Source organism: Pantherophis guttatus, chromosome 1 (genome assembly GCF_059756535.1).
Source record: "Pantherophis guttatus breed Tessera chromosome 1, ASM5975653v1, whole genome shotgun sequence".
NCBI lineage: Eukaryota > Metazoa > Chordata > Lepidosauria > Squamata > Colubridae > Pantherophis > Pantherophis guttatus.
The window spans coordinates 162,480,441-162,503,253 of record NC_142063.1 but is presented as its reverse complement, the minus strand read 5'-3'; the positions used below and the strand labels follow the sequence as shown (position 1 = coordinate 162,503,253).

Here is a 22,813-nt window from a genome sequence, read left to right as displayed (position 1 = left end):
ATTGAGAGTCAACATTTCTTTTTAGGTTCCATAAAAAAATAGGGGCAGAGCTATTCTAAACTTGAAGTAACTAAATGATTCTATGGAATTATTCCAAGGTGAAAAATATCAAGTCAATGCTAGCAGCAATGCACAGGAATAATTTCTGGCCTCCATCACTGTGTTAGAACCTTACTTGCTTGTTATTATCCAGGAAATTAAAAGTTTGTTCTAATACAGTATCTTGTTTTGGTTGACATGAATCACTTTCTTCAGTCTTCATAAAAGGGATGATGGCATCTTTCGAAATGTTTATTTCGGTGATATTCTTAAACTACTATGCCTCATCAATGTTCAGCTGCGATTCAAAGCAATCAATTTTCATGGTTTTGTGAACACAATCAATGCCTTGCAATGACTGGCATGTCTCAGGGTGGCCTTGAATACACATTCATAAGGTTTCTTATGCTGGTGATTCTGAAGAAGAGTCCTCTTTAAAGTTGCTGCAACTGGCCAAATTTGTATTGCATCTTTTTAATTTTTTTAAAATAAGGTTCCTTTAACAGTGATAGGCTTAAATACTATCTCAAAAAACAGGATGACTCTTAGTTGTAATAATTGATAATTTTAATAGGGCACAATTGGACATAATAGAACCTGTCTGGTCAAATAAGAATATTTTTGGTGTAAGGATGAAAAAGTCATATGCCCACTAAATTAAATTTCTATAAATTTCCATTATATTCTATACATGGTACCAGATTTATATAGACTAATATTGCAATCTAAGAATGGATGTAAAACCTGATGATGAAATTCAATGGATTAGGAAAGTAAGTGAAACTATTGTTCAAACTGATTGCATGTTAGATTTTTGATAGTTTATGTTTTGCATATGTAATCTTCTAGGAGTCAAGTTTAGAATTCTACATTACTAAATGACTTGAGGTATGAAATAAGACTAACTCAAAGATTCTTTGCAAATATATTTGCTTTGAAAGGGGAATTTCAGGGATGATGGAGTTTTCATGAAAAAGGCATTTTATTCTCTTGGGGTTTCTAATAACTCTTTTGTAACTATAGGAAAACAGAGGAAGGTCAAAATGACATTGATCTAATGTATGTTGGGTTCAGCCATAAATCCTAGAGTAAGGAGGACAATTTCTTCTGAGACCATGAAGCTTGGGCAAGAGTGAGGAACATGATTATAATGGTACTTCCATCTTTGTTCACAATTTCTGACAAAATTGTTGAAATGGCCTGAATGAACTTCACAGCACATGAATTGGAGAGCAAAATTGGGAAGCATTTTCAGCTCAGCTATGTTTATAATCTGTACTAGCTATCTTCATGAAATGCAGTTCTAAATGGAAAGTGAGGTGAAATGGAAATTCAGTGGGGCAAACATCCTGATTTTCAGCAAAAAAGCAACATGAGCTTAGGAAGCACAATTTTATCAAACCTGATTTAATTTTCTGAGTTACCTTAATAAAAACAGATTATAATCTGGTGTACTCTTTATATAGTATATGATAAATTTTCACATGTACACTACCTGACTTTTTTATTTACATGGTAATAGATTTTTGTTTGTATTTTTTTCTATTTCTTTATCTTTTTCCTCATGTATGCATATATGTACTTCGGAATTATGTTAATACAGCTACCTGATATTGTAAAAGAAAAAATAGATAAATATAGCACTTCTCCTTTAAAACCAAAAAGTAAAATGAGGTTTTGGTAACTCCTTATCATAGTGGCAAAAAAGAGGAAGTTGTGCCATCAAATACGGCTGTCTGGTCTTCGTTTTCCATTCTTCCACTAAAAACCTGGATGTGATTTTGTATGGTTCCATTTTTTTATACATGGTGGAAATGGTGACTCTTATAACCATTTTATAGTTATAATTTTATGTTTTGTTTTATCAAGCTGTGCTGCGAGTGAGAAAGGGAGAAACAGAACAATGTTGAAAGAGAACAAGAAAAACAGACAGCATGGAAGAGTTTTGAGTTTTCAGATGGGGCGATGAGCAGGAGATGGCAAAATAAGGAGGACAATGGGAGAAATAGACTGTCTATTATAAGAAATAAGGTTGTCAAATCTGGACTGCAAAAATCTAGATGGCCACGTTTCTTTCCTGCCATATTTAATAGTCACCCAAATTTGTTATAGTTGCTATAAAATAGCCATACCAAGGGAAATGACTTAAGTCTGGGGAGCAGCTTTATATAAAGGGATGAAGTTGATGGGCTGAAATTTCAACCCTTGACAGTCATCTAATCAACATGGAATGGAGTCTCAAGGTTAAAAAAAAAGAAAGGACAAAGCCCATTGATCTGAAAAGATAGGAAGAAGAGGCCTGGGATTTGAGCCTGAGACTGATCTATACAAGGCAGGTTTCTTGTGTGTTGCTATAGGCTGAAGGTCTCCATATCTATACTTTCCTAATTATTTACAATAAAGTTACTCAGTCTGCCTGGCAATATGAATGAGAAGAAAGATTAAGCCGTTGTTGGAACTTCTCAGCTCAATGGAATTTAAAAAAAAAAACACAGCAGAATCAGATGGTTCTTCATCTGGGAAGCCCTTGTATTTTCTCAGTGAGCAAGTTATATTAAAGATCATTTATGAAACCTCCAGAAGAGTAAAGCAACACAGAAAGGACACCACAAAGTTTTATTACAATATTTTATTATGTGTCTCTGTAAAGAAAAGACCAACAACTGTATAAAAGCTTACAAAGATGGTTAACCTCCAACACCATACATGTGTGAATGTGACAAGAGAAACTCATGATTCTGCATCTTTATTGACTTTTACAGAGTGAAGGAAGAAAAGCCCTTCAGAAATGGCCTACCAACCATATGGCATCCAACAAGAGACATGTATGACTGTTGTCAAGTTTTGGTGTTTCTAGGCAAGTCAATAAAACCTGGCTTGCAGATTTACAAGGGAAAACATACACAACTAGCACCATCATATGTATCTTTTTTACACTTCCCTAATTTTAGTGGTTGACCAGCAATGACAGGAAAGTTTTGGAGCACCCTTAAAACATGCAATGCAGTCCAGAAATAAAATAACGCAAGTCTGTTGGTATCAGGGCATTCTTTTCTTCTGATGGACTATACTCTGTTCAGCTCAATCTGGCACAGGAAGAAACTAACAAACATAAAAGACCAGATGTATTCCTTGGTCCCAACACATTTTTCTTTCTGCTTTCTTGATGGGAATCATCAAACTTATCCCGGTTTCTGTCCATGTTGAGGTAGTTGAAACAGGGAATTCTCTCTAGCTTTATGAACTGCATCTTATAATGGAAAGTAAACTTGGATGCTGGAATCCGTCAGTGCTTGATTGATTGGGCAAGCATTCAACTAAAATTATCATTTTAAGTTTTACTGAGTGTTGAAGTTGCAATGTAGCACCATGAGAGTATTGTTGAACATGGGAGTTTGGTGAAAGGAAAAAGAGCAAAAGACATTTTTGTTGTATTCTGTGTGAGAGCAAAATAAGAAAATGGTAACCCTTTATGTGAATTTATCTTATTTTTTTCCTCCCCCCTCTTTCCAGAATTTTTGCAAATAAATAACTGGGGTACTGTTGATTTGACTCTAATAGTTGCCAAGATTAAAACAAGAGCAAAGATGAAGTGTGAATTTGCTTTCTAGGGTTCAGAATGAGCATTACTCGTGATTTATAAGAAGCAAACTGGGCCAACGTCCACACCAAATTCTTGATTGGGAGCGCCAATGTCGAAAGGTGCAATATCTATCACCGGCAACCTCATCGGCTTGCGTGTTCTGTATTCAAAGACGGTTTTACCCCATTCGTCAGTATGTTTCTGTGAAATGTTAAAAAAACAACAGCTATGTTAAAATATACTCATGTAGGGCTGTCATACTTGCTCTTCTGCCTACCCTGATTTCAGAACTTTTGAGAAACCCAGTAACTTGCTGGGCTTCTACTAGCAAATGTAACCAAAGGAAATGAGGAAAGAATAATCTTGATATCTTACATCCCCACCCATTGGATAGATTTAAAAATGGAATGCTTTGAAGGATCTCTTTTCATTGATGTGGACGGAGAAGAGTAAATTGCTGTCAGCTGCTTCTTGCAGATGCTATATTAAAATATTACTTTGCTGTTCCAATTCTGATACTTCAATTTTTCCTCCTCTAAATAATTTCATGAAAAAACTTTTATACTTCTTACAGATTAGATCCAGGTAAAGTAAATGAGTCATGGAAACATATTGTTCCCATTGATTTCAGCGGGACCCAAATACACACGTCATCTGTAGCCATCATATCTTTCTAACCAATCTTGCGTCCTCTTGAGATATGTGGCAGAGTGAAATAACAATTTCACTTAGACTTATATACCACTTCATAGTGCTTTACAGCCCTCTCTAAGCAGTTTACAGAAACAGCATATTGCCCCCAACAATCTGGGTCCTCATTTTACCCACCTCAGAAGGATGGGAGGCTGAGTCAACCTTGAGCCGGTAAGACTCAAACTGCCAGACTGCTGGTGGCTGGCAGTCAGCAGAAGTAGCCTACAGTTCTGCATTCTAACCATTGCGCCACTACAGCTCTCATAAACAGTACATAAATGTAGTTTTGGGGCATTCAAATCAACAGAACTGCACTAAAGTTTAATATGGAGATACGTCCATTTGAAAAATTCTATTTTTTACAATTGTTGTGTATGTATTTGTATTTGACTTTCTGTAATGACTAAAAATACTGAATGTCTCTCTCTCTCTCTCTCTTTTTTTTTTTTTTAAAAAATTGTAATGGGGGCATTTTGTTTACTTACAGTACAGCCATCTTCCAGAACTGTGTATGTGAATTTGTTGTTTCCTTCTGCCTTGATTTCACTATCAGTAGAACTCATGAACTTGAGTGCTCTCTTCACATTCCCACTGGCTTCATCCATATAGGCAATGCTGTTTTTGCAGTGATACGTGATGTTTTGAGAGGCTCGGCTTGAAAGGATTCTGAGGAATGCCAGCTGAACATCTGCAACTTCTTCTGGAAGATCTGGATCTCCATAGCTGAACTGTGGTGAAAACACAAAAGAGTTAGTGGCTGTTTGACACAGGTCTTTCATTCAGTTCTGCTTCATAGAAGTTGAGAACTATAAACACTTTCATCAAGTATCAAACAATGCGGTCTTTACCTGGAAGCCTCCACTCATAGTCTCTCCAAACCAAATGTGCTTCTTTTCAGGACCTGGGCTTTTCCACCAGTTCTTCTTTGGAACTCTTGAGGGATTGGCACTGAGGCATGTTTCCCCAGTTTCCATGTTGCAGAATACTTTGATGGCATCCAGTTTGCAACCTTGGTTAGGATCGATCCAATACTCTCCTACAAAAAGAAAAGCAAAACAAGCAAGTGAGTAAGCAAATAAAAAACATTATTTAGTTCAGTTGGATGATGATAGACTCCATTTAAATGGTCGGCATTTTGGGAATAAGGCAATCTTCTCTAATAATGTATACGTCACTCTTTGCATGTTATTTTAAAGCTATCTGGATAAACATATTTCGTTAGCATTTTAAAGTACAAATTAAGTGTAACTCCCAAAGTAAAATTAAGTAACTCCCAAAGACTTTTTTCTTTACATTTTCCAGGAATATTCAACATTTTCTTTTTGAGGACAGAAGAGTTTTATCATATTTTTGTGAATAGTTAAAGAACACGTGACTTTATATTGCAAATCATATATTTGTATTACTAGAAAAAGAACAGAAATAATCCTATGTCTTGAGGATCCCACATTGCTTGCTAGCACAGATAGGAAAGGAATGGAACATACCACTTGGAAGTTCAGGATGGCAGAACTTGAGATCTCTGCAGTTACGGGCAGGATTCTTCCGTGAACCATCAGGGCTAATGATGTTTTCGATCTGGCTGTTGACTGATTTCAGTGAAGCTAAAATCTCACCCACGTCAATTTTGCCCTCAGATGCCTGATCTCCATAGTAGCCAAATCCTTTTGGGTCACCACCACCATTACCACCACCACCATTGCAGCATGGACCAGGTGATCCAGGTTGACCAGGAGGCCCAGGAGGCCCACTGTGACCAGGTGGACCCTTTCAAATACAACAAGTAAAATTGCCCATCAAAACTCCATCCATAGGGATGCATTAAGAGAAATAATATTCACATTTTATACACACATTTATTTCACACCACCACCAAAAAACCCACCCCTTAATATGTATTAGATCCCATACACTGGGTATTAATGGTTTTTTTCTCATGTTCATTGTAAGCCGATTAAAGGTTTCCCCTGTCTGGTTGAATCCAACTCAAGAGGGCAGTGCTCATCTCTGATTCTCAGCCTAGAGACCCTGTGTTGTCTAAGAGATGTGTCCATATCGTGTGGCCAGCATGAAAATATGGAATGCAGGAACCTTTCTTGCCAAAGCAGTACCTATTTATCTACTCCCATCTATATGCTTTTGAACTGTTAGGTTGGCAGGAACTGGGGTGAATAATGGGAGCTCAACAGGGGTGGGTTCTACTTACCTTTACTACCGGTTCGGAACGGGATCGTTAAATGATCTAAGTGACCAGTCAAGGACTATCTTTATATGTGGGAAGGTGCTAAGTGTGCATGTCATGTGTGCCAGGTAGATTGCGGCAAATTTTATTGGAGTATTTTTATGCAATCCTTTGAAGCATAACTGTGAACTTCTGGGGAGTGGCAGCATATGACTAATTTGCTTCTCCTGTCCTGTGTTAATCTTCCTGACATTGCTGTCATGTTGATGCATGGACATGTTCCTTTATAAAATGCAAGATGGAAACTTCAGAGTGGAAACTTGGTTTATCTTACCGATGGTCCACTTTCACCTCTGTTCCCACGAGGACCTGGAGGGCCAATGGGGCCTGCATAACCAGCTCTCCCATCTTTGCCAGGTGGGCCACCTGGTCCAGGAGGCCCCTAAAGAATACCAGAAATCAGATATCTGTGTCATTCACGTGTTGTAAAGTAATATTATGAAGTGACATCATATCTCTTTAAATAGCTAGATATAACTTAAACACGGATTAAGAAGATACAGAAGATACTTACTCTAGCACCTGCAGGTCCTGGACTTCCATTTTGACCTGGGGGACCCAGTGGACCCTACAAAGGTAAGAATAAAATAGAGATTGTTGTATTCATTTCAATTGATTGTATAGAATGTGAAGGATGTGTGTTTTTGTTTTATTTTTTTTTATAGTTTTCTTAAGTATGATGTACACTGAAGATGGCATTTAATTTTGGTGAACGAGGTGCAATGATAATAAGCTAAACTAAACTCATTACAAAGTTTGATAATTGCCATCAATCTAAACCATGTGTTTTAAAAAGCAGATGAGGGTAAGTAAATAGAACCTTCAATCGAAAAGAAAAATCAGTATATGATCTAGGAAAAACAATAGGCTAAGTTTCATAGAAACATTACTGTTGGATACAAATTCTGGATTAGAAATTAATTGAGGCTAAGAAGCCAGGCTATAAGTAAGAACATCCCCATTATGAATTTTTCACTTGACATAAACTCACTTTAATTGAGGGAAACCATTATTTTTCAGACTTACTTCTGTTATGTATATGAAACACTTTTAATAAATATAAGTAGCTGTATTTCTATTGAATGCTATTTTTATCAACAACAGTCAACAACCACTGATATTTGTAGTACAGGTTAAACTGTTCATTTAAAAATCTTTTAACTATTTTGAAGTCAGAAATGCAAAAGTTGTTGAATTGAACCCCAAAACTCTTTCTTAAGTTACTGAGCATTAATGGGTCAGAATATTGCATTTGCAGTGTTTTTTTTTTCTTCTATACATGATTTCCAAGGATTTGGGGATAATAATAATAATAATAATAATAATAATAATAATAATAATAATAATAATAAAAAGCTTTTTTCTTTACACTTATGGAAAAGAAACATTGATCTTCTGAAGATGATCCATAAAACTTAAACTAATAATCTCTCCTGAAATAATAGCATCAGATACTATCTTTCTGCAATTGTGAAGAGCTCCAGAATGGCTGGTTTTCTCTACCTCCAGGTTCAGAGAGAGAATTGGGCAAACTGGATCTCTACTTGAATAGGTCCATGCCCTTCTTGTTTCTATCTCCACTACCTAATGGTTTTCCCAGAGTTGCTTTTTCAAAAAGCAACTAGACTTTGTTTTTCCTTGAAGACATTTCTCTTCTCATCCAAGAAGCTTCTTCAGTTCTTCAGAAGTGAAATATCTTCAAGGAAAAACAAAGTCCAGCTGCCTTTTGAAAAAGCACCTTTGGGACAACCATGACGTGGATGACTGAGAATCTCCATAGACATTTACCTAATACTTTCCCTTTCTCTTGGGATCCCATTTACTTGGAAAGAAAACCCCAGATGAGCAAAGGAAGCTGTGTCCTTCACTGCTGTCTCTCCATCCACAACTGGAAAAGGCAGGAGAGCAAGCAGTGATGTTCAGAAGAAGAAGAATCAATTGCGCTGGAAGAATCTTCACATTGGGAATGACTTAAATGGACATGCTGTTCGGCAGGTGTCCAGTGATGCCTACTCCTAAAACATTATGTCTTTAAGATGGAAATAGACAATAAGGAAAGAGATGCAGCCATTTTAATACACAGCAGTGCTATTCCCACAGTGACACGTCATTGTAGGATGGCTTCTTCTAGTCCCATATTTTTTCCCCCTCTTTCTTTAGGGAAGTCAACAAAAGCTGCCAAACTTACCGCTGGACCAGGGGCACCTGGGTTACCATTAAATCCTCGGTGACCCTTGAGTCCATTGCTACCTCGTTCTCCAGCTTCACCTTTATCACCACGTGGTCCAGCAACACCCTTTAAAAAAAAACATAGTGAGAATGAGTTTTAAAAATGCTTCTCAGATGAAAGAGAACTAGCTGAAGCAGACAACGAGACGTTATTCTGAAGTGAGGACTTACAGGAGCACCACGAGCACCAGCTGGGCCAGCTGGGCCAGCAGGACCAGCAGGACCCTATGTGAGAACAAAAACAAATGGAAATTAGGATTGCAGGCATCATTCCATACCAATAGATAGATACATTATGACACAATAAAACGAATAATTGTCAATAGGATCCCAAACATATCACTGCATTTAATATACAATTATTACCTGAGAGTTGGCCTTCCATAATAATTGAAATCCCTTAACTTTTCACAAAAGCACTCATACCATTTTGACTTTTCTGACTGGAAATGGTTTAAGAAACTACTTTCTAATTATTAGATGAAAGAAATCTTGTTCTGCAGACTTAAGAGTAAGCAAGAGTAGGGAAAGAGGTGGTTCTCCAAATATGCTGCCTTGAATCCCAAGCAGTTTTAAAACTCCATGCTGCTTATCTGCCATGCACATAACAGAGTTGGAAGGGACCTTGGAGGTCTTCTAGTCCAACCTCTTGCTTGAGCAGGAGACCCTATATCATTTCAGACAAAAGGTTGTCCACTCTCTTCTTAAAAATGTCCAGTGTTAGGGTATTCACAACTTCTGGAGGCAAGTTGTTCCACTGATTAATTGTTCTCACTGTCAGCAAATTTCTCCTTAATTCTAAGTTGGTTCTTTCCTTGATCAGTTTCCATCCACTGCTTTTTGTCATGCCTTCCAATGCTTTGGAAAATAGGTTGACCTCTTCTTTGGGGCAGCCCCTCATATATTGGAACACTGCTATCATATCACTCCAGTCTTTTTTATTAAACTAGATATATGCAAATCTTGCAATCATTCTTCATATGTTTTAGCCTCCAGTCCCCTAATCATCTTTGCTGCTCTTCTCTGAACTCTTTCTAGAGTCTCAACATCTTTTTTATATTTTGGTGACCAAAATTGGATGCAATATTCCAAGTATGGTCTTACCAAGGCATTATAAAGTGATATTAACACTTCATTTGATCTTGATTCTATACCTCAGCCTAGGACTGTGTTGGCTTTTTTGGCAGATGTGGAACATTGCTGGCTCATATTTAAGCAATTGTCCACTAGGACTCAAAGATCTCTCATAGATACTACTAGGTACCACCTATTCTATACCTATGAATTTTGGGTTTTTTGCCTAAATGTAAAATTTTATTTTTCTCCTCTTTGGATTTCATTTTGTTAAATAGGGCCAGTGTTCAAGTCTGTCATGATCCTTCTGTATCCTGAGCTTATCTTCTGGAATATTGGCTTTTACTGTCAGTTTGGGGTTGTCTGCAAATTTGATGAGTTCCCTTTCTATCCCCTTGTCTAAATCATTGATGAAGATAATGAAGAGTACTGGGCCTAAGACAGAGACTTGAGTACCCCACTGCATACTTCCTTCCATGTAGTCACAGTTCCACTAAGGACTATACCTTGAGTGCAATTGGTCAGCCAGTTACAAATACAGCTGGTAGTTATGCTGTCTAACCCACATTTTTATATCTTTTAAAGTAATAAGTTGTTGTCTACTTTATCAAATGCCTTACTGAGGCCAACATAATTAATGGCAAGGATGCTGGGAATTACAGTTCAGCAATGCTAGCAGGACCATATGTTTCTCATCCTATACTAAAATGGAAACAGCATTCAAAATGAAATGGAGTATCCTAACTCATTTAAAAGCATTTGAACATCCCTGATTGCAGGGCTTAAGGAGATCTCCCTCCCACTGTCAACCCCATGATGTTTGCAGTTGTTGTTGAATCTATAGGACATTTATCACATTTGATCAGGTTCTTTCAAAGAGAGTTCCATCTCGAGAGTATAAATATATTAAATTTCTCTTTGACCATTGCAACATAAAAATGCAGCATTGGTTGACTTGAATAAGTGGCTTATTCTTAATTTTTTGCTAATGTACAGGTAAGAAATGTAGGATTCAGCAAAATTTTCATCCTTACCGAATGTCCTCTTTCACCAGTTTTTCCAGGTGAACCAGCATTACCTGGGGGTCCAATATGACCTGGAGTTCCAGGCACACCAGGAGGACCATTTTCACCACGATCACCCTGAAATGAAAAGAAAATGAAGCTTTAATTTATTATTTGACATATGAAATAAATGCACAATTATGCAGGAAGGTGTATAAAGATTCAGCAGAAGCAACCACAACCAAATGATAATATTGACGATTCTCACCTTTGGTCCTGCAGATCCATCACGACCTGGGAGACCATCTGATCCAGGATTACCCTTACAAATACAGAATGATAAGTATTTAGATTTTTTTGGGTGAGGATAGGAAGAAGGAATAGGAAGAACCCCCCCCCCAATTTAAAAAGCATTAACTCAGGAGTAGATTTTCTTTTCACAATATCTCTCCCTTAAACTTAGCGGTGTTGTAGAGAGCTTGTCAACCATGTGTTCATTGCATTTATAAGACTGCTGGTTCATATACGTTTTCCTAGTTTAAGGCAGCATCAAGTGATGATTGTATATATAAAAGGTCAAACAGATGTATTGCGAATAGACAATTCATATTAACTCACAAAATGTTTTTCAAGAGAATCAATCAGCTTAGTAATGGACCATCTTGACCAGTGCATATCTTCACTAGGAAAAGACCTACCAGCTTTCTCAAACCTTCTGCAGATTTCATCCCCAAATCATGTGGGATTTTGATCTTATGTACGATTATCAAGGATATGGAAATTAAGTGGTGTAGTCCCTTGTATAAACCAGCTTTCACTTTCACACTATATTAAGTTGATTAGATCACATGTCTGAACAAGATATCTGCATGAGGTCCCTTTTTCTCATTCTGAGATTTATGTCGTTTAACTGTTCTATTTGTGTCAAGCATCCAACACAGGAATACAACTAAATTAAAAATATGATTACATCTCTTCCTGGTTCTCCTGGTGCCCCACTGATGCCAGGAGGACCTGATGGCCCTGGAGATCCTCGTTCCCCTGGACTACCATTACTTCCTGGTTTGCCATCTTCACCCTACATTGGAATAAGAAAGAAACTGATCATGAGTTGAAATGTTTAGATTTTGTAAAATTCACTTTCCCCTTTACTATTTATTTTAACATTGGAAAATTTATTAATCAGAATTAGAGCAAATAAAGAAATTCAAGGACTAAAGATCAAGAGAGAGGATTACAAGGTCCAAGCATTTGCAGACGACCTTGTTTTTTTCGTAGAAAACCCATTAGAAACAACACCAAAATTAATAAAAGAGATTGAAAAATTTGGAAAGGTAGCAGGTTTAAAAATTAATAAAGAAAAGACAAAAATGATAACAAAAAACATGATAACAAAACAGGTAGAGAAATTAGTAAAAGAATCCGGTCTGCAGACAGTTAAAAAAGTTAAATACCTAGGGATAAATTTGATGGCCAAAACGACAACAATAAAAGAAGACAATTATGATACTTTAGTCCAGAAAATAAAGGAAGATTTAGAAAAATGGGGGAAACTAAAATTGTCTTTATTGGGGAAAATAGCAGCAATAAAATCAAACATACTGCCAAGACTCCTTTATTTATTCCAAACAATTCCAATAAAATTAGATAAGAAATTCTTTGATAATTTGGATAAAATAACTAAAAAATTCGGGTGGGGAGGGAAGAAATCAAGAATAAAATTGAATATACTACAAGATGATAAAAGTAGAGGTGGATTTGGACTCCCGGCATGGGATAAATATTACAAGGCCGCCAGTTTATTATGGATTAAAGATTGGATAACCTTAGATAATCAAAGATTGCTAAATTTAGAAGGGCATGATTTAATGAAGGGATGGCACGCCTTTATATGGAGTTCAGGAAATAAAATATATAAACATTTTAATAACCATACAATTAGGAGATCTTTAATTAACACATGGCTACAAATTAAACAAAAACACTACATGAAAATTCCCGGCTGGCTATCGACTATAGAAGCAATAACTCACCCCAACATATTATCAAAACAAAAGATTCTAAGATACAGAGAAATAGTAGATGTTCAGGGGAAATTGAAAACTAGGGAAGAGCTCAAAGAACAAGGAATAGGAATAGACTGGTGGCCCTACTCGCAAATAAAAGTAAGATACAGAAAAGATCAAGAGGAAGAAGGAATAGATTTAAAACAAAATCGATTAGACAAACTATTAGAATCAAAAGAAGGGAAATTAATTTCAAAAATCTACAAATATTTACTCGAATTCGATTTGGCAGAAGAGTTGGTCAAAGGGCAGATGATAGCCTGGGCGAGGAACATAGGGCATAATATACAATTAGAAGATTGGGAAAGAGCATGGGAAGATAACTATAAAATGACAAAATCAGTATCATACAAAGAAAATCATTATAAAATGTGGTACCGATGGTATCTGCCACCCGCAAGGTTAGCAAAAATGTATCCAAATGTGAACCCGGCCTGCTGGAAATGTAAAAAAGCGCAGGGAACTTTTTACCATGCTTGGTGGCTTTGCCCAAAAATCAAAAAATATTGGAACAAAATAAAAACATGGATATTAGAGATAACAAATCACGAAATTGAATTAACACCTGAAGTCTTTTTACTCGGCATGATCAATAAGAATATTAGGAAGGACATAAAATACCTAATACTCCACATTATAACAGCGGCAAGATTAGCGTTGGCACAACTTTGGAAAATAGACCGTTTGCCAACTGATCAGGAAGTAATACAGAAAATCTACGTATGCGCAGAGATGGATAAATTAACCCTAAAATTACAGGATAAGGAAGATTCAAAATACTTTAAAATATGGAATAGCTGGTACCAGTGGATAAGTCAGAGAGAGGGAATGCTTAGAGATGAAAGTTAGGAGAAATTAATGCAAATAAACAACTGCACTGTCAGAGAGATATAGAAAGAAATAAGTCACTGTGTGTATATATATATATATATGTATATATAACATTAGAAAGTAGTTGATAGATGAAGTTGAGCATTATATATGTATAGTATATGTACTTGTAATTTGTGTGTTTGATTAAGAAAAACTTGTTCAGTTTTTCTTATAATTGTTTTAAATGTCCTTTTTTTAAATACGAATAAAGTTTGTTTAAAAAAAAAAAGATTTTGTAAAATTCATGCCTAACTTTTAAAAAAGCAGCTAACATAAATAATAAACACAAATAATATATGCCTATAGATATATTGTTCAAATTGTACCTTTGTTCAGCCAATCATGGAAAATGAAAGGCTTTTCCCTTTATAGTAATAAAGGTCCAGATAGCTATACAAAATGTAGCTCTCAAAATTCCATTAATCCTCCAAATTATTGATATTTTCCTACTCTCAATCTCAGATGTCAACTTTTAACAAATATTCAGGTCTTTGCCTAAATGTATATAATCCTATGTATTGTTATTGACTCTTTTTTAAAAATAATCAAGGTAGAATGTAATTGCATTTGCCCTGGTCTTGTGATAAATGGGTGAGAAGGTATCATAAACCTAAGAGAAAAAATAACTATGGTAGGTGGCTAATTCACTAGGCAAAGCAAAAACTCAACTGCTATCATGTGAAGTATTAATACTGCTTTATAAATCCTTAGTAAGGTCATACCTGGAATACTGCATCCAGTTTTGGTCACCACATTACAAAAAAGATTTTACTATATTAATTTATTATATGACTTCTAGTTTTATTGTTTTTATATGGGGTTTTATATTCTGTAAACCACCTTGTGTCACTATGTATGAATAGGTGGTAATATAAATTCCCTAAATAAATAAATAAAAGAAGATGATGATGACTTTGGAAAAAGTGCAAAGAAGAGTAAGAGTAAGAGTAAGAGTAACTAAGATGATTAAGGGCTTGGAGACAAAAACATATGAAAAACAGTTGCAGGAATTGGGTATGGCCAGTCTAGAGAAAAGAAGGACTAGGAGTGACATGATATCAGTATTCAATATTTGAGGGGCTGCTACAAAGAAGAGGGGGATCATCTTATTTTCCAAAGCACCAGAAGGCAAGACAAGAAACTATGGGTGGAAACTAATCAAGGAGAAAAGCAACCTAGAACTAAGGAGAAACTTCCTAACAGTGAGGACAATTAACCAGTGGAACAGCTTGCCTTCAGGAGTTGTGGGTGCTTCATCACTGGAGGTTTTCAAAAAAAAAAAAAAAAAAAAAGACTAGACAGCCAGCTATCTGAAAGAGTAAAGGCTGTCCTGCTTGAGCAGGGGGTTGGGCAAGAAGATCTCCAAGGTCCTTTCCAGATCTATTCTGATTGATCAGTAGGCAACCATGTCTTGGGTTAATTATAAAAGGAAGCAAGCTGGGGACAGAGAGGGATCTCTGGAGCTTTAAGAACTACTGGTAGCGGAGCATTAATTAATATTAACTTGGGGTCACAACAATATTAATGAATGAATGAATATTAATGTAGGAGATGATGCCATGGAATTATGGGGAAAAAAAATCTTGTCTAGTTTAGAAAAATGAAGGCCCTTTTTAAAAGCATTGTCAGGAGACCTTAACCCTGATATAATGATGGCAACAAAATTAGCAAATCGTTCTGTTGCTCTGAGGCTAAGTATCTGAGCAAAATAATTAAAAAAAAAATTCTCTCCAATTCTCTCCCCCTCTCACATGCACAAACCAATTCAAGCCCCAAACCAAACAGTCTCCACTTTCAGCTCAATCCTTCTTCCATGAAATCTTTGGGATGATGACTTACCTTGGGACCAGCTGGACCAGAAGACCCTGATGGTCCCCTTGACCCTGGCAATCCTACAATACCACGCTGTCCAGGTATGCCGCTATTTCCTGCAGGACCTGGTAGACCCTAGGAGAGATCAATCAAAACCATAATTCACTAAATATCAATGGAGTTAGGGGTATAAGAAAAGAGATATGCTTGAATGATGCTGGAGGTTTACATTTTAGAAGATTTATCAATATATCCATATGGATATCTATAATTATTGTATTATTATTATTAAGTATTTTTCCATATATTAAATAATAAACTGAAAGGGAAAAAAAAGAAAGAGAAAACTAAAACAAAACAAAAAAGAGCAAGAAACAGCAAAGAATAAGAAAAGAAACAGAAATCAAGAAAAATATGTTATTTCTAACCTTCTTTTCAACAGGTATTTACAATCTTATTTTCCCTCTTTCCTCTTAGATATTATACAAGTCACTTCAAACCCTTATTTAATCCACACAGTTTTTCAATTGTCATACTATTGCTGTTGTTATTGTGAATTGGATATATATCTTTCCAACTCCATTCAGACTTTCAAACTGTTTACATACATATATATATATATGTATGTGTATATATATATATATATATATATATATATATATATATATATATATATATATATGTATGTGTGTGTATATATATATATATATATGTTTTCTGAGGTTTTCACGGGTATTTGTATGTAGGTCTTGGACTTCGTTGAAACGTCGCCAAGACACTTCCAATTTTACGTGGGAGAAAACCCGAATAACCAAAGACCTACATATATATACATGGCATTCTGACAATGTGCTCAAGATAATTTGAGCATAAAGGATTCCATCCTTTCTTTGTATAGGTTTACTTCAGATGGTATCGTTCTTATAAATGGGATCTGAATAAAGTTAGGAATGTTAGAGACAAATAAAAGTAAATAAGCCTCTTGTTATAATAGACCTGTGAAGCAGCTCTGTGCCACATCAAGGCATGGTTTCAATTCAAAACTCCTGCAGCTATCTGAGGTGAGCCACCATCCAGAAAATTAAGACATTTAGTGTCATTGAAGCATGGCAACCTGATTCTGCTGGCCACTTCAGTCTGGTGGAGCAGGGATAAGTGCAGAAGTCCCCTTTAGCAATAGGACTGAAATGGGATGACTGCTTTCACCTGGCCCTTGAAAAGGGGACTTTGATTTGGCCTTTGACTTCAAGGGGGTGTTTTAGTCAGAGATTTATGAAACTGAACAACCCCTTCAAATTTCTATACCATCCTGGAAAATCAAATAAGAAAGTGTTATATCGATAACATTTTTCTGTAGGCAGGATGTAATGTTTGGATGGGTTTTTAAATTTCTGGACTTATTTATAATGGTAGATCACCATGCAGAATAGTTGAGTGTGATAACTGTTCAAGATCTGCAGAGCTGAAGTATTTAGAAAGCTACTGTAATCATTTCTGAATATTGGTTATTTTTAAAAAAACGTACAATTTTCAAAGAATGTACTTACATCATTTCCTTTTGGTCCTGATGAGCCTTTTTCTCCTGGTGCACCTGGCTCACCTTTTGGACCTACACCACCTGGGGGACCAGGTGGGCCAGTAGAACCAGGTGGGCCAGAATGTCCATCTTTGCCTGCTGGGCCAGAATTGCCAGGTGGTCCTGACGCTCCCTAGAATGTGATATTTGAGAGAGAGGAATATAATATAGTTCTTGACTTAATGATACCAGGACATCAGGAAATAGAGAATGTATGATGTAGGTATAAAGGACAACAACTAAACTTCTTAAGTACCTCATATCCACTACTAATAAAAAATGAATATATCTAGAATTGCATGCTTTTAAAAATAGCAAAGAAATTAAAGATTAGAGATCAAAAGAAATATCTGATAGTGTAGGCCAAATTGTTTTTTCCCAGTTTGCATGCATACTCTACTTTTTCTAAAAAGTCATCCTAAGGAAATGAGGATGCTATAGTTGTAACAGTGATGGCTAGTGTTATCTGGCCTGTGGCCAACAGAATATAACATAGTTCCCTATCCCACTTCCTTACTTTGGGTAGGGCAGGAGTAGCAGGCTCTGCTGTTGCTACCATCATGAATTGAAAAAACAGAAAGATTGGCTTCCATGAAGGATAGTTCATGCCAGAGTTGCATCTCCATGAGACCTTATTCAATTCCATGACTGCATTGCAACTCCTCCATTGATCCTGCTCTTGGACTAGCTGAATCCTTCAAGCTCCAAAGTTATTGCTCTAGCTTTCCATTTCTACAAACTATACTCAAGATGGAGCATTGTTGCTCACTTTTTTTAAAAGAAAAGAATATATATTTTGGAAAAGAGGTATTCCTTAGAAGATTTTCAGTTAGCAATCATGGGCATGAAGTAGTCTGGGTTAAATATTGCCCACCAGAGATATATGCTTAAGAGGCACTTCAATTTATAAATGGAACATCTGTGATCGAAGCACAGCACCTGTGACTGAATGTGCAAATGGAATTGTTGTACAGTTTGATTTCTCTACTTATTTCCAGCTACAATACTGGAGCGGAGAAAAGAATCTGAAAGCAGAGAAGACCAGTAAGTGTTAAATATTGTAGTAATCCTTACATTGTTACCAGGAGGACCGGGTAAGCCTCGAGCTCCAGGAAAGCCAGGTGCACCCTGAAACAAATGAGTATAGATGACATTAACAAGTTATCAACTACTGCTCAGCAGGAGATGGAAAAACCAAATTCAAGAAACTGATATACTCTTTACACATACAATAAATACACCACTTATATATCTTTTGCCTCTGAGTCAGTCTTGACTCCTGATGACTGCCTGGTCCATGCAGTTTTCTTGTCAAGGTTTTTCAGAAGTGATTTCCCATTACCTTCTTTCCTTGGGCTGAGATATAGTGACTGGCGCAAGGCTACCTAATTGGCTTTGTGCCAAAGATGGGGCTAGAACTCCCAGTCTCTAGCCTGGTACCCTAATCACCAGACCAAACAGTCTCTAAGGAGACTGTTTGCATTTGACAATTTGGTTAAAAGGCCATTACATCTCTTGTACGATAGCTTGCTGTAACATGACTCTAAATAAATGGATCTCAAGAAAAACTGATAAGCTACAAGTAGCTGTTAGACTGCGCAGTATGCACAGTACATGTTTATAAGATTCAAATGGAAAAGTCTGATTGTTCTAAGCCCACGGATCACTACTGAACCACTGAGAACATTTTGGAACTGAAATGTCAGGTGAACTGGAACATGCCATATTAAAAGGACATTTTTAGTTTATTTATGTTTCTTTTTAAAGAAATTAGTGTGTTGTCTTTAGACTATGGTGACTTTTAGAGGCCCTAAGAATTTGGATGCAAAGATCAACTAGTTTACTAAACATTTAAAAAAAAACAAACTATACTTACGGCAGGGCCTGGACCTCCACGTTCTCCTTTAGGTCCTGCTGATCCAGCTGGACCCTAGATAAGATATGAGAATTAGCACCATAATACTAAAGTAAAGAACAGACCAATCAATACATGCATTTCAATGGAATCAATATAGTCGATGGTTTCTCTTACAAAAGATGCAGGATAAATCAAGTTTCAAAAACAGTAGAGAATACATAGAACACATAGATTACAGCACACTTACTGGGGCACCAGGGCCTCCTGATGGACCTGCAATTCCTGGGGGTCCAGATTCACCTCGCTCACCAGGAAGGCCTCTCTCTCCTTTTCCACCAGGTTCTCCATTTTGTCCCTATATAAAGATTAGATATTGCAAGTGTTAAACCTTAATAGTTAATGATATTTACTAAGACTTAGTAGAAGCGGAAGTAGGACAAATCTTCCTGAAATACTAATAGACAGTCAGGCTTTGAACAAAACAAACAGGCCTCTTATCAGCTGCCTGATATGCTGGTTGATATTTGCTTTGGGTTGCTCTGCTATTTATTTACTTTACTTTAATTCATCTCAACCAGTAGAACAAATCTTTCCCACCCTTTATGCTAAAATATCTTCATACTTACAGGACCTCCAGGGAAGCCAGCAGGACCAGGGGGCCCTTGTTCACCACGATCACCCTGCAGGTGACAAAGGAATAGAGAAGAAGCATAACTAACCCTACAAGGAAAACGTTCCACTATGCTAACACCATTCTATGAGCCATGGTGGTGCAGTGGTTAGAGTGCAGTACTGCAGGCTACTTCTGCTGACTGCCGGCTACCTGCAATTTGGCAGTTCAAATCTCACCAGGCTCAAGGTTGACTCAGCCTTCCATCCTTCTGAGGTGGGTAAAATGAGGACTCAAATTGTTGGGGGCAATACGCTGACACAGTAAATCACTTAGAGAGGGCTGTAAAGCACTATAAAGCAGTATATAAGTCGAAGTGCTGTTGCTATTCTTTGCCTCACTCAGCTACCCTCCTTTGCTTACAATAATATGTATTTCTAACACACTTCTTTTTGTCTTTTCCACCAAAACCTTTATCATAAAGTTATTCAAAGCTCTTTGTTATTGTGTGAATTTTTCAGATGGAGTGGGAGATTTCTGCACTTTTGAATACACACAAGGGCTTTGTAAAGAACTGCTAATTCCCTCCAGAGTGCTTCAAGAGACCCATCTCAATCAGATGGCTGGAACCTCCACTCTGGTGCAGAGAGGCATTGCAACATTTGGCTTTGCAGGCAGCATCAAAGGGGATCAATACAGGTCTGTCAGCCTCTATTAATCCAATGAAAGCTGCATTTGAGTTTTCCAATTCTTGTGAAAGCAAAATTGACAACAAAGAACAAGAAGTGGGTTAATATTTTCTGAAGACAGTGTTCCATAGGACAGGGATCCCCAACCCCTGCTCCGTGGCCCAGTGCCGGGCCACAGCCCATTCAGAACTGGGTTGTGAAAACGGTGGGTAGGTCTGTGTGTGCATGTATGCATGAAACCATCCCAGAAAGGTTGGAGACCTCTGCCTTAGGATATAAGCCAGATGGTTGCAGTCTATCCCTGTTCCTAATTCACCTGCTGATGACCTCCATTTCTACTTCCTATGTTATTTTCATTTATGGATTTACTTGTCCATTTCCTCTTTTATGACTTTAATGGAAGAGTGACAGTGTATCACCCCTTGAGGAGGCAAACAATTTTAGGAAGATAGGAGACTAAGAGATTGAATTTTTTTTCCTAATTAATATTGATTATGAAGAATTTTATGCTGTTAACTGAAGATACAGCTTTTGAGATATGAATTAATATTCTTAATTGTAGATAGGTAAAGGTAAAGGTTCCCCTTGCAAATATGTGCTAGTCGTTCCCTACTCTAGGGGGTGGTGCTCATCTCCGTTTCAAAGCTGAAGAGCCAGCACTGTCCAAAGATGTCTCCATGATCATGTGGCCGGCATGACTTAATGCCAAAAGCACACGGAACACTATTACCTTCCCACCAAAGGTGGTCCCTATTTTTCTACTTGCATTTTTTTACATGCTTTCGAACTGCTAGGTTGGCAGAAGCTGGGACAAGTAACAGGATATCACCCCATTACACAGCATTAGGGATTCGAACCGTTGAACTGCTGACCTTTCGATCGACAAGCTCAGTGTCTTAGCCACTGAGCCACTGCATCCCTTTAATTGTAGATATTTACTCTAAATTATCTATAATATGAAATGTATTAATGTTTTAAATTTAAATATAATTTCTAGATAGGTTGAAAAGAACAAGAGTATTCTAGCATATTACTCTTATCAAGAAAGTAATCTAACTTTCCAAACCAATTCAGATTATTCAAATAAAAAAAACCTCTTTGTATGAAAATCGTAGGAAAAGGATGAAACACCTAAAAATGTAATTAGATTGTGCATTTGAAAGAATTTCTTACCGGACCACCACGGGGACCTGATGGGCCATGGGGTCCCGCAGGCCCAGGTTCTCCCTACAAGAGAAAGAAAGAAATAAAGAAAGCTTTTATTTCAGAATCGTTTTCTTCAAAAGGAATTTAATGTACATTAACATATGAATGGAATGTATACCTTATCACCAGATTGGCCAGATGGACCAGGAGGTCCAATGGATCCTACAGGCCCCTACAATGTTAAAAGTAAAAATCAGTTGGAAGCATGGGCTCATCAGTCAACAAGTATAGAAATGCAAAAATATTCAGAATACTCTTCCCTGCACTGAAAACCTCTGCTCATTTTAGTTTTGCCTTCCTAATCCAGTCTGTCTCCTGTTATGCTGAAGTTTCATAGGCAGAGAGAATATGCATAAGAATGATCAAAGATAAAAGATATAGAGCCTGATGATGTTTAACAATATGTCACAATGCTTAGGACATGGCAAGATATTTATTTATTATAGTGGATTCTTTAATTTGTGTCAATCAATTTGCCATTGCATAAATTGATTGAAATGAGAAAAAAATCTGGTTTTGTTAACAAATATTTTTATATTTCCTCCTCCCACTCCCCCCATGTTCAGGGATTCTAATTCTAGCTCTTTGAAAGATGAGGAACAGCTAAATTTTTAAAAAGCCTTATAATTACTTGTATATGATTGGCTGGTTATTAATTGATTATGTGCAGTCAATTGGATGCCAGCTCTTAGCAATCACATAGCTAGATTTTCCCTATGTCCCTTACCTGGTCCTTCAGTTCTTTCAATGTTACATCCATCATCACTGTAACTCAGTCCATCCATTTTGTATATGCTTGCCTATAAGCCTATTCTACTTCTTTTTATTCTGTTCACTGTATTCTCATCAAGAAACTACTCTCAACCCAGTAATAGTCCTGGAGGATAAACCCATCTGCCTCTTCAAAGAATCTTGGTAGATCTGGGGAAAATTAGGTCAACTAGATTATTTTTAATTTTATTCCTATTACTATAGAAAAATGCTTATTAAAATATTTACAAAATTGCACACATTAAGAGAAGAGCTCCTGAAAATAGCTATAAAATACATGTGTCTTTTTGGAAAGCTACATTCAGCAAGGGTTGAGGCAAAAACTGAAGTTTCAGATTCAAGCATCTCTAGAGATAAGGATTTTGCTGTGCCTCTCTTAATCTTGGTTAGATAAGGAAGGAGTTGCTACAGATAATCTGGAAATAGATGCAACTAATCAATCAACTACATTTCCTAAACTTCTCCTCAGCATTAGAAGTTCTTGGCAT

The 22,813-nt window shown here is 36.8% G+C and overlaps 1 protein-coding gene across 1 annotated transcript in view; it reads right to left on the bottom strand.

Annotated features, from left to right (window-relative positions):
* Positions 1–2,653: 2,653 nt before the first annotated feature.
* Positions 2,654–22,813, bottom strand: part of COL3A1 (collagen type III alpha 1 chain) — a 75,058-nt gene continuing 54,898 nt past the window's right edge. The window contains exons 33-51 of the mRNA XM_034429189.3: positions 21,673–21,726; positions 21,522–21,575; positions 19,676–19,729; positions 19,297–19,404; positions 19,068–19,121; positions 18,266–18,319; positions 17,163–17,324; positions 15,643–15,750; positions 11,835–11,942; positions 11,133–11,186; positions 10,895–11,002; positions 8,958–9,011; positions 8,746–8,853; positions 7,072–7,125; positions 6,832–6,939; positions 5,803–6,082; positions 5,164–5,351; positions 4,801–5,043; positions 2,654–3,823 (exon numbers count right to left, since the gene is read on the bottom strand). Coding sequence (XP_034285080.2) covers positions 3,677–3,823; positions 4,801–5,043; positions 5,164–5,351; positions 5,803–6,082; positions 6,832–6,939; positions 7,072–7,125; positions 8,746–8,853; positions 8,958–9,011; positions 10,895–11,002; positions 11,133–11,186; positions 11,835–11,942; positions 15,643–15,750; positions 17,163–17,324; positions 18,266–18,319; positions 19,068–19,121; positions 19,297–19,404; positions 19,676–19,729; positions 21,522–21,575; positions 21,673–21,726 — 2,100 coding nt within the window. The 3' untranslated portion in view covers positions 2,654–3,676. The remainder of the gene's footprint in view (positions 3,824–4,800; positions 5,044–5,163; positions 5,352–5,802; positions 6,083–6,831; positions 6,940–7,071; positions 7,126–8,745; positions 8,854–8,957; positions 9,012–10,894; positions 11,003–11,132; positions 11,187–11,834; positions 11,943–15,642; positions 15,751–17,162; positions 17,325–18,265; positions 18,320–19,067; positions 19,122–19,296; positions 19,405–19,675; positions 19,730–21,521; positions 21,576–21,672; positions 21,727–22,813) is intronic.